Raw genomic sequence first — 13,162 nt, 5'->3', positions numbered from 1 at the left:
GTTTAAATAAGCACTAAAAGCACTACCTGAGACTTATTGCATAGGAACCCAAAACTCAAAGGAACGACTGAACTTCAGCAATGGGAACTCCAGCATACTGCTATACTCACCACCTTCCTGCATTACTCCATTATCCTGCAGCCAACAGTAAATGAAGTTGATCAACTTTTTCTTACTGCTCATCTCTAATCCTCTCCCCCAAAAGGCACACCTTTACCCTAAATCTCCAAACTACTGCAAACATATTTTTATCCTGGAGCTTATGGACCCTAGTTCTCTCATAGGTACTTCATTAATGTTGCAAATTTGGGGGAAAAAAAAGACATTCCAACATTATGACCAAAATTGTTTTGAGACATTTGGCCTTTCCTCTTACTTCTTTTTGCTATCAAGCCCACTGACTCTCGACTTTCATCCTCAGTCGTATAATCCCCTCTTTTCATCTTTGCCATAATGCTGAAAAGGAAGCTGCTAAAAGTAAAGGAAGGTCAGTCTGGAAAAAAAACCCACCACAACTGGCTCTCACTGAAGACTTCTGCTTCTTCTTTATTATTTGTGTTTTCCTATGCCAATCTGCACACTGTGCAAATCTTAGAGAGTCAGCCCTTGCCACAAACTATAAACAGATAACATACATGCTCTGCAGATCCCAGTGGAAAGCATTAACCAAGCAGATTCCCTACTCCTCCTATATATGGAAGGAAATACAACTGGTATGAAGTAGTGGAGGAGGAGCCATGTGAATTGACACTCAGTCAGAAGTCTTCTGAGTAAGAGTAGGGCGGAAAATTAGTGTACTAACATCAATTTCAATTTTTGGTACAGCATGGGAAAAAATATTTTGACAGTAAAACAGACTGTGGGATACCCCCACACAGCCAGAGGTTCACTACACAAGACTAAGAGGCAGGTGAGAGGTACTCAGATAGTGACCATTAGGGAACTAGCAGGAGAACAGCTGTCTAAAGTAGTTCCTGCTTTCTTGATAATACTTATCACTACTACAGCAGTACTCCAACATGCAGATTTCTTCTGAGGGACTTCTCACTCTGACTTTCCAAACTTTTTACAAAGACTTCTACTAACCTCATCAGTTCCTCCACTTTGTCATCAATGTCCAAGTCCTCTTCAGAAGCTTCAAAACTGTACGACCTTTGAGCCAAGCTGTTTGCAAGTGGGTAGCGGGTAGGTGACATCTTCCCGTTGAATGCAGACAACCTCTCGTTACTCTCCCTCCCGTTCTGATTAGTAGTGCAAGGCTGTGGGGAGGTGTCGTAACTGTTGCTTGGTGATGGGGACATCCCAGAATGCTGGGTCTGTGTTGAAGCTGTGGCTGTAGAGGAAGATGCTGGGACATTGTTGGTACTGTTGCTGTAGGAACCACCTCCGTAGCTAGACCTTCTTCCAAATTTGTCACTATGCTCTTGATCAAGACGATCCAAGGTTTCCAGCGCGTGGAGAATTTCATGTCTGGTCATTCCTGTACGTCTCAGGCGCTGAAGCAGGTCTATCTGCTCTATGGTAAATCTTGGTTCGTCTGTGTAGTGAGACATGGTTTCCAGCAGACTGAAAACAAGGTAAAATATAAAAGCAAATACTTCAGTTCAATAGGTCTCTGTGGTGCATGGAAAGTACCTCACCTGCAGTGAAGATCAATTCTGGTCCAAAACTTTAGGTCACACACATGACAGAGCTGACAGCCCAAAAGTCCACCTCCAAACAAACTCAGCAGGCAACGTCCCATGAATGCTAGTCTCACTATGTAGCAAAAGGGCTTATTTTTTTTGAAGTAGTCAAATAGCACTTCTCTCTTCTACTAGCATTCCCTACACCTTCTATAATAAACCTGCAGTTAGTACCCTTTTGCTTTTGATAAACCACTGCTACAGAGAGACAGTGGTTGCTCAGTAATTAAGGCTGCAACTTGATTTCAGACAAATTTTTGCCCACTGTAAGTATGCATGAGACAGAAGTCCCAGATTCCAAAACTGTTAGGTCAAGGCCAGACGCTGAGTTTTTCTGGAGAAGTTTTAACCAGTTATGACATGAGATTTATGACTCTCAACTCTTTCGAATCTTAAATACAAAGAGTTCAAGTTGCCCTAACTTTTTGTTGCTACCTTGAAAAAAAGAAGATAAAAACACACCTAGCGGAAATTCTAGTGGCCTGTAGGACCAAAGTTGATTTGTCTGAAGTCCCGTTTCTGAAGTTAGTAACTTTTGAACCTGGAATGTTGTCACAGATCGCCTGCCCTAACAAGGAAAGTGCAGCACATCCAATTACTACTGAGCTTTCATTTAAAGAAATAAGTCTACAGCCTTTTCCCCTCCAAAGGCAGGCTTCTCATGTAACTCAATCATCATGGTGGCTCATCAAAAGCATTTTCAAGTCCTAAACTTCCCAAAGTGCCAGAACAATGAACACGTATTTGCTGCAAAGACCAGAAATGGAACTGAAAAATCACAATATGCTCCCTTAATCTCTCTTCCTTCCTAAGTCTCCTCACTATAGATCCAAATAGCATACAAATGACAAGATCACCTCCTTCAGAACTCAATATCTTGAGAAGAAGGGATGGCAGATGGAGGGCAGACAGAACTTGGCAAAGAGATCAAGGCATTTTCCATCCTTCTTGTGAATCTTCTTATGAGTCAAGGGTTTATTACAATTCCTGCATGAGAGCAGGGTGAAGAGATCACTCAGACTCCAGGAGACATGACAGAGCTAAAGTACAATCCCTACAAGTGAGAGCAGGCAAACAGCAGCCTCGGGAAAGTCAAGTAAGAGTTCCAAGGACCCTATGAAAACCAAAAGAGGGATGATGGATGTCATGATTATGCTAGACCTTCCAGAGACAGGGCTGCCTACTTCTCTCCACAAATTTTGAAGATCACTCCTCATTTCCATTTCTGCATTGGCACAGAGAAATCCCCAACAGGAGCCACAGAGTGACAAAACTTTTTCAATTGCTGCATTTAGTCTTTTTGTCAAATACATGAAACACAGTAAACCAAGCCCACAGGTTTTGGGGGTGCAGCAAGGGACTCTCTTCAGAGGAGTAACATCTCACAACACAGACCTGACTAAGCAATGGTAACAGGTCTGTCCTTGAGTCAGAGGGTATAGCCATGTCAATACTAGCAAATTAAATAGTGCCCAGGAAGAGGCACCGTAGCATCTCCACACCATCATCTGCAGCATTATTAAATCATTGTAACTGTCTTTGGCACAGTTTTGGTCCAGCACAACCAGTGCACTCCTGACCAATCTGCAGGCTTTTTTCAAGATTCTGCATGGAGCAGAAACCACAAACACTCTGGCTGGATGCAGCCACTCGGTATCAAGGCTAAGAACGTCTGGTAGTATGGATGTGGCCAAGTGGCCTTGGGGCTGAAGAACAGCACAGAGAACTGGCTTGCTTAGCACAGCTGTAGCTAGAGTGTAGCTGCTACATACATGGTGCTACAAAGCCAGGATGCATGAATCCACAAAAATGGCATCTGCAGCCTGGAAAATACAGAAATAAGAAGCAGCTCTTATCTTTGGCTTCATCAAGCAACTATTGAGCCCTTTTCATTGTTTCAACAGTGTGCAGGTGGGAGGAGGAAGCAGGACAATGCAAGGGGATGACTCCCATCCAAGAAAATGACTATGTGAGAAGACAGACTGACTACAGCCATATAAGTGCTTCAGTCCAACAGGAATGTGCTGTCCTTTGGACAATTGATTACTGAAAACGTACAAGCCATTTTAAATTTTAGAAGACAAGCACCCAGATTATTCTACTAAAAGGAGGACACAGCAGCCAATGCAGCAGTAGACTGGCAACTGACTGGAATTGTAACAACTAAAATTTGGAAGTTGCATCTCAGACTGAGACGTTCAGAGCTTGACAAGGAGCATTTGGAAACAGACATTGTGTTCTAGGTTTGGCCTCTGTGTTGGGGGAGGCAGGGCTGCTCAGTCCTTTTCTCCAAGCTTTGTGAAAAGAGAAGTGTCACACTGACTTACTCACTCATACCACAAACTGCTGTACACCCTGAAAGCCCCCTATGTCAGGTCCAAGTAGCATGGTTTTAAAGTAGAAAATTGCTTCTTAAACATCTGGCCTTGAGATGTTTTCACTAGATATGCCAGCTTGCCTTTCCTTAGAGATAAACCCATTTTTGGCATTCCTTACCTGTATTTCTAATGTCACCATTTGCTGGATCATTTATCTGTCAACACCAAGTTTCATGTGCTCAAGTACTTTGTTGAACTGGGGAATTTAATGAACCACAACCTCCATCCAGAATTACCTCTACTCAAATTCCTACTTAACTGACTCTTCAACATTTAATACTAAAACATACTTTAGATTATCTAGTTTAATCTCCCATTTGTCACAGACCTAGAAACCCAAAACTTTTGACCTTCTAGCCTCGTGAACCGAAAAACTCGCATCTGACAAAAGCATGACTTTCCAGATGGTTTCAAAAATGTCAAGCAACACAGAACTTATCATTTCCTGCAGCAGTTTGTGGCCATGGCCAGTAATTTCCTTTAAAATTTGGGTGTGATTCCTAATTTCTCTAAAATGTCAGGGCTGAGCTGCTAGATCTGGGTTCTTCAGGCCAAATTAATCTCCTCTGGTGAATTACACACAATCCTTTAGTGAATCCTAAGTATCCTTTGGTGAATCACAGATAATGAACTGCAGTGTTCTCAAGATGCAAAAGAAATGGTCAAGCTTCTGTCGTACATGGCTCCATGTGGGAAAGTGCTCTGGCCTCCAATGTGTCCCACTTTGATGCAGCGGGGACCTGCTGTGTACATGCAGTAATTTCCATCGCACAGGGATGCAAGGACTGCTGGACAAGGCCGTCCTCTGTCGTAAGAATAAGATATTTGATGACTTCAACTTGTGTTCTACCGAGTCCTGTTATATCTGTGGGCTGCAGAAAGTAATCTAGGAGTAGCAAACCTACTGTCAAATTAAGTCCATTATACTATGTTTAACACCATCACTGGAAAAAAGTTGGCAATTTGAAAAAAAAAAACCAAAAACAAAATCAATGATTTGTCTGTCTCTCCATGGAAAATATTCTTCTAGCCCTCCAACCCTTTTAGACAACTTCTGTATAATTTTGCAATGCTTAAGAAGATAAGAACACCAAAATCAGACACAGTATCTCACTGCTGGTCTCACTAATGTCATATACAGATCTAAAACCTGCCTTGCTTTTGCTTACATACACAGCATATATTGCATCTGACATACTTCTTTACTGGCCTTCTTGATTTTGAACTCCTATTCACATTTTGATGTGCTTGTCTACAAAACCATAGGATCTAGAAACAATGCTTCTGAGTGAGTTTATATATGGAAAACAACTGCAAGAACAAGGAATTTTCCATTAAATACCCTAAACAAATATTGCAAAATGTGGTATTATTGAACATGTTCCAACATTGCCAACTATCTACTGCTTTTTAATGAATAACTACAGTAACATTATTTAGAACTGTTATTCTAGCAGGGCTTCAGTTATTTTCCCTTTTTAAAATATTTTAATAAACTTACCCTGTTTAAAGATCAATTTACAAAGCAGTTAAGTAAATCAGCCATTTTAGAATCATCACAATTTCATTCACCTCATTAATTAATGGATATTCTCCACTACTTCATCCCCCCCATATTGCTGTAAGAGCCTCTTATCCTCCAGAACTCCTCTGGCTAGCTATAATTCCATTTGCTTCCCCCCTCTTTTTCCTTGTGAAATACAATCAACTGCAAAAGTAATAAGAAGTAAAATAAGATAGGGACAAGCAGAATGGTTAGGGGTGTGCAGGAGAAAACAAAGCTAGCAAATACTTTTCCTGAGAACAAAGACTGTGGATCAACTGCTTTGCTGTAGTCAAAACTTTGGCAAACTTTGCTGCCAGTGTAGCAAAATATCCTCAACACTAGCAGATCTTAGTTTATAATCACATGCTCTATCTTCTGATCAGTTAGCAAAACTCTCACCAGTTACAATGGGCTGTCAAATTTCCTTGGGGAGATATCAGAAAAAGAGAGCCAACCAAGGCAGAATTGTCATGCATTTTTCCCCCTGAAATTCTGAAAGCAAGACCTCTGCAAAGTACTAATTAAGCTCAAAACTAACATTGACCAATTTTTTAACAACTGAATCTGGCCCTTAAAATGAATCAAGTTTATTTAGATCCTGACAGAAAAAAAAGGTAGCTTAAAGTATCAAACATATTTACATTTCTTACATTAAGGTGGCAGTCACACCCCAAGTGAGATGGACCAATTCCACGTACTGACTCTTGGTATCTATAAAGCATTAAAATTTCATGCTTATCTTTCGTGGCTCATCCAAAAGGAACCTGAGGTACCTGAGTATCAGATTGAAGGGAGAACCATAAGGAGCTAAATAAAAAAGAACTTATTTTCCCTCCCAAATGGACAGATATAAAATAACCAGCCGGTCTCAACCAGCCAGATGCAGCATCACTCTTTTTCACCTGAACACCACTTTCTGGAGTGAAGGCTGTTTAGGGGCATAACTGCTCTCAATACCATTGCTTTTCCTTGTCATACCACCAAGACTTATTTAGCCTCTTTTTTATTGAATTTCACCCTTTAGATATGGGACTCCCTCCCCACTTTGAAAGTACTCATCTTGAGCAGGGGTACGTAGCCATGGGTATTCCTGATACAGAGGTGTTCTCTTCCCTTATTTTCCTGCATCTCATAGAGAAAAGTAAGGAAAAACACAGCAAGGTTTTCTCACTTACTATCATGACCCAGGCCCACACAGATACAAGAATCATTTACCTGACACTAACTTTCTAGATGAGGGAACACAGCAGAATAATCCCATAAAAACAGCTATGAGCTAAGCCCATGTCCAATTGAACTTGCAGAAGTTCAAAGCAATTCAATTACCCATTTGGGAATAAGGCCAGAAACCAGCCTTAACACCTCTAACACTTGACAAAATGGCTCTGGACTCTTTAGTGATCACAAGAAATAATTTCTTCCACTCTTCTACCCACTGTACATGAGTAGGAAGTACTCTAGCATCGCTGAAAAGCTCCTCTTCTGCAGAGGTCCTTTTCCAAATTTCCATTAAAATTCATCACTGCTTTATCTAATAATCTCTGCAAAGCTCAAGACTTACAAAACCAGTTGCGCTTTTTGATATAAGACCTCTATTTGATATAATCTGCATAATATTGATGTGGGCTAGAGCCAAAGTGTTCAGAACAGGATCCTAGGTCTGGTAATTGGTTTAAGAATGATTCTGATAAAGTCACATCAACTGTGGCGAACAGGATAGAGAGAGATGCCAACTTCTACCCTTCATTGACATATGGCATATACTGCTGGTCCAGGGTAGGACCGTAACAGCACTACACTGTCCCATTAACAGTATCTCCAGAATCTGTAATCTTATCTTGTATAGCACCATCATTTATTGCAACATAACACGCACTTTCTTGGTGTCATTGAATGTCTTCCTTTAAATGGAATAGCAAAATCACAAGGTAAAGTTGTGGCTTTTCAGCTGAAGTAGGTTATCTCAAAGTATATAGCAAAAAGATTACCTTCTACAAGTAGTTAACTAAACAAGTGTTTTAACTATCACAGTCTTTCTCACAGCTTGAACTCCTTAGCCCGCCAGGTTTTTTCCTGTGTGTATGTGCATATAGTACTAGTGAGAACTCCTATCTGAGTAACTGTGGAGATGGATGTCCTCCAGCTATTAAAAACACAGCAGAGAGAGCGGCTGTGCTGGCTCTGCATGCCCAGTCCCCAGACCACGCACCAGTGTAGGGATCCTTGTTCGGTATGACTGGGCTGCTACGTTTCCTTTCTACGTGAGGTCTCTGGGCTAGACAGCAAGCAAAAATGGGTATTAAGGATGGCATTGCTATTTCCAAAGGCAATATAATTTGCTTATCAACCAGCCTGATGCTCGACAACCTAATTCACATGAACTACCGCTCCGGATGCTTTCTATCAGAACCAGTGACTACAAAGAAACTACTTCCAGCTGCTCAGTCCGTTAATTTTTTAACCATGCTTTGTATTATGCAAGCTTGTTTCTCTCTCCATACATTTTTATGAGATCCAAGGACCCAAGCTAAGTTTCATTCACTCCTCCTTCCTTTTCTGTATCTCACCCACCGTTACCCATCCCAAAGGAAGCAGCTGGTTCTTACAACATGCTCAAGAGGGACTTCCATTCTGAGCTATAGCTGTTCCACAAACAGAGCGTTTGACATATATCACAAAGTAAGGAGTGCACACCATGCACACACGTTCAGTGGCAAACACTGTGACCCATCAAGTGCAGTTCTAAGGCACTGCTGGAACAAAATTGGGGTGTTTAGGGCATAACACTATCTAGTTTTCCGAAATTCAAGCTTTGGCCTTTTCTGTTCTTACTGAACAAATGCATCTCCTTTTATTCACAGCCAATTTAAATATATCAGAAACGCCCAAAGCTTTGCACCATATTAAGCAAAGCTGCCTTCAAAACAGTAGTTGATGCTATGAATTCTGGGGCGTAACAGAGGATTAAGGATCTGACTCATCTAAGCCAACACTTATGCTCATCAGTTGCAACTCCAGTATTTTCAGTGGAGTTGTACCAGTTTTCAAGAGAGAAAAAAATCAGGCCTTAAGTGCTCATCATGTCAACGAACACAGAGCCATCCTTATCCATACGTTAGCATAATTATCTCCTGCAGTTGCATCTCTTAGTTCTGATTTTCAAAGAGGACTCTACTCCCATTCATCCTGATTCACAAACAAAATGTAATGCTTGTAATGACTGCTCTCATCCCAGAGAAACGAAAGCCTCACATTGCAGCAAGGAGTGAAATCAGACTACAAGCTGATCTATCGAGGTTAAACGTCACCAGTTCTGTTTATGAATGCAAAACACTGCCTTATGAATGCAGAACACTGCCATACGCTTTCGATCAAAATGGTGACAATTAATAAGAGCAGCCTGAAACTTCTGAAAATAAATCCAACGTAATCAAATACTCACCGCTACACAAATTATAGAAGGCAAGCTGAGAGCAGAATATCAACATATCATTTCTTCAGGAGGCTTCAAGTTTCTCAGCTAGTTAAAGAGCCCCAAACCCAGATTCACTACTGCTACATAAGCTGTTTTTCCACTCGGTCTTTGAAATTCTTCACTGCCGATAAACTATTTTTTACTGGATGCTGACACACTGGCAGCAAGCAAACCCTAGCAGTTTTGCCACTGATGCCACTTGGGTGAGTAACTTACTCTGCTTTATACTATCCGCTTTACCTCTTTGGGAAAGAGAGAGAGAGAGAACTTGAGATCGATCTTACAAGGCAAAAATATAATATAAATGCCAATTATTATCATAATCCAAGTCTTACAAAAGGGACTGACCTCTGACTAAGCACAGGGCTGGGAGCCAGATACTTCTGAATTCTACTCAAGGCACAGACTGATTCACACTGACACCTTATCTGTCTAACCCTAACCTTCCCTACTTCTAAAATCTGGGTTTCCTACCGTTGTTGCAATTCTACAGCAACGAGGCAGGAATTCAAACTTTGAGGCTGGATTCAAGGGCAGAAGGAGGGGTCAGAAGGACTAACAAATAGAGAGAAAAAGCTATAGTGGCAGCTGAGTGCTGAACCAGGGCCCAAAGCCCAAACCTGTGCCAAGAGCAAAGGAGGAGCTCTTGGATTTCGGAACCAAAGACTAGACTTTGGATATGTAAGCTCCGTAACAGAATCAGGGCAGGACTTGTGCACTTGAGTTACATAGCTAAGCAAATCTCAACAACACACCGAAATAAGTGTCTTTAACCCACATAAACAGAGTCACCGTGCCAATAAAACTGAGACATGGCTCAACCTAGACACTAGACTGGCAAGTCACGTATTTTCAGCTGTCAAGATTACAAGGATAGGTATACTGTTGTCTTCTTCCTCTTACAGTTCACTTCAGAATTTGACCAATCCTTTATTAAAATCCAGACAGAATCTCAGAATTCTTCTCTATTAATTCTGCTAGCTGGAGTACCTAAATACTTGAAACACATCTGTCTATAGAATATCCCTGTGAGGCAGGGAAGGAAAACTATGCTAATTTTTGATACCAAGAGCTCACAGAAACGGGCTAGCCTTCAGACAAATCAAAATGACTTGTTCAAAGTCACACAAGCATTCTGCAAGAAGGCAGACCAAGTACCTGGCCAAACTTTGAGTGTTTTCTCACCACACATACAGCCATCCTACAGAGTCCGTCTATAGCATCAGATATGACAAGGTGTAGGACAAGCTTCAAGGAATGCCATCACCAGGATTTCCACCACCTCAATTCCACACGTAAAGAAAAAGAGACATTCTGAAGTATTTCAGGCACCTTCATTCTCCCTCAGGATCTATCACCAGCAGAAACAATCAACACACTCTCTTAAAGAGAAATTTTTTACTTCAGAAAACTAAAATCCAAACCCAACAAATAACTAAAATTTACCTTTCCCTGATTTTGTGCTTAACTACAAAGCAAATTTTCTTCTGCTAGAAAACAGTTTGCAAGTGTAGTTTTACTGGCACAGTCTTAGTGAAGACAGAGATTATACTTGGAGAACAACTCAGGAATAGGTAACAGGGGCTTCTTGAAGAACCTAAATCACAATGGCAAAAACATGGGCTTTTGGCCACAGTTGCATCCATATTAGAGTTTTATTTTATTTAAAAGCATTTCAAAAAGAAACACATATCCTAATTAATGCTCTTAAAACAACAAACATCTCTTTGTGTAGCCCAGACCTGAACTCAGGAAATTTCCTCTTGCATGACATACAGAAGACCCAGTCTATATTCTCAGGGCAAGTCCAAACCTTTGTGTGTCCTGCTCGGAGCAGGAGGAGAACACCTACAGATACAAGTCCTGAGGTTACAGATACATGAGAGGGTGAACTGACCTACGACCTGCTCTTCTGCCCTTCTGCATAGCTCCAGGACTTGGTGGCAATCTCCACAGACCAGTTCAGTTCACTAACCCAGCAGGAGAATCTATCAATCAACAAACCAACCCACCCATAGCCAGTTTCTGCCTGGGTTATCAAGCTGAATTAGCTTAGAGAAGGCTCTGATGATTGCTCTTATCAACTCAACAGATGAGGACAAACCAATTTGGCCAAAAGCAGAAGTAGGCATAAGAGGCACACATGAAACAAGATTTCTTTTAGGTTCCTTTCAGAGTGGCTTAGCTGCCTGTGAAATCATGAATTAACTCCTCTGGTTTATCTTAAAGTAAAACTAAGGGCTCAGACAAGACATTGTTTCAGTTAAGGAAGCTTAAAATGCCAACTGAACGTTCCTTCAGCCACCAACTACTTACACGATACCTTGTCACTGAAGACAAAAAGAGCAAATTAGCTGAGTCCTCTTTCACCCAGGTTTAATTAACGTGTTTTGTGTCACATTTCAAGGAAGCTGGATAGTTAACACAGCTCAGCCGTGGGTGACTTTCTAAGCCACTGTAACTTCACCGTCTGTTCTTCAATGCATGCTGACTTTGGTATCATTCACATACTTGTTCCTTTCTTTCTGTTGTTTTTCCTAAATGATGACAAGGCTTCAATCTAGTTCTTCTTCATCTGCATTACTCATACTTATTTTCTTTCCGCTCAGCAGGCTTTTACTCACTCCCAAGACAGCTCTGTCATTGTTGGCAGTTAGATTCAGAAGCACTAGCCTGATAATTCAGGTAAACTTTTAAGTGATGATGTTGAAACTGTCTAGTTCTATCAGAAATTGTATTTTGAGAGATAGTTTGAAACATGCAACAGAAATACTGATGGTCATATATCACTATTAACACATATTAATTAATCAATACCACCAAGAGCCTGTGAAGTACAAGTAATTACTCCCATTATATGTACGGAGAACCCAACAGAGATATACTTGCATTGACTACAGAAGGCCTTAGTTTCAGATAAATTACTAATTCTTGTGAGACCAAAATCAAGAGTCTTGTGTTCGCACCATGCCTCAAATTCCTCTTGAGTACTGACTCTCATCCAACTGTGGATAAAAATTAGGTAGGTGAAATGGTAACTGCAGCCAGCTGACTACTTTGCTCTGCTGAGAGAAGATGCTGCCCCATGGTAGGAGTAACCAAACTACTCTCTAACCATGATAGTTTTAAGACTGTTCAATTTTAATCTTATTCAGTATTTAAAACCTTTTTTTTTTTTTAAAGACTCTGTTTGCTTCTTTCTCCTTCCGAAACCACGATGCCCACTTATCCTTTTAAAAAGATATCTATGGTTTAATCTGGAAACTTTATACCCGAATGGGTCATCTTGGCCCATTTCATCTAATTTAATACTCTCTAATCCCCTCCAAATAGGTCCACCCCAGCTTTCACTCAGTCAAAAATTATTCACCTATACTTATATTGCTCTCTCGATGACCATATTAACTGCACATATACTGGACTAAATTGAAAAAGCTGCTACTTCTCTGATGGAGGGTGGTAGCTGATTAACAAGGCACATCAATGTGCAACAACGATTCCAGAAAGCAACAGAACAACATGATATCCAACTAAAACTGCACAGGGGCAGAACATAACTGAAATCTAGCTAAAGCACAGGAAATTAAAACTATATAATTCAAAGTTTGGAAACTTGTGTTAAAAGTCTGATTCAAAGTTAAAGCTGACAGACTGTCCTTGTGCTCACACAAAGCACAGAGGAGCTCTAAGATCACTCTGCAAACTCTGAATTACCAGTATAATAAAGATGCACAGGGCAGTGTGGCCTTACCTTCAGACTTCTTTCCTGCTGTGCGCTAGATCTTTACAATTTCAAGTGGTGATTTTAATACTGAAATCCAACATATTTTCAGCTACAAGAAAGAAGAGGAGGTTGCTCAGGGGACTAGCAACCAAGTAGGAAACCACTAGCTTTGAATAGAAGACTAGGCCACCAGCAATAGAAAATAACTAATTAATGGTTGTATCAAGAAGTCTTTTTGAAATACATTGGTACTTCAGTTTCCAACACGAAATCCCTGGCAGTCGTTACTTTTTGCTGTGACTCCCTCTACAGAAGTCTGTGACTGCACTGCCACTTGCACTATGAATGTCCATG

The 13,162-nt window shown here is 40.8% G+C and overlaps 1 protein-coding gene across 13 annotated transcripts in view; it reads right to left on the bottom strand.

The window, feature by feature from the left end:
- Window positions 1–13,162, bottom strand: part of HMBOX1 (homeobox containing 1) — a 112,476-nt gene that overhangs the window by 49,895 nt on the left and 49,419 nt on the right. For all 13 annotated transcript variants that reach the window (XM_069805520.1, XM_069805522.1, XM_069805518.1 and 10 more), the window contains exon 3: window positions 1,087–1,566. In XM_069805520.1, coding sequence (XP_069661621.1) covers window positions 1,087–1,566 — 480 coding nt within the window. The remainder of the gene's footprint in view (window positions 1–1,086; window positions 1,567–13,162) is intronic.

This window comes from Haliaeetus albicilla, chromosome 18, assembly GCF_947461875.1.
Source record: "Haliaeetus albicilla chromosome 18, bHalAlb1.1, whole genome shotgun sequence".
Classification (NCBI taxonomy): Eukaryota; Metazoa; Chordata; class Aves; order Accipitriformes; family Accipitridae; genus Haliaeetus; species Haliaeetus albicilla.
The sequence above is the reverse complement of the archived record's forward strand: the minus strand, read 5'-3'. Positions and strand labels throughout refer to the sequence as shown.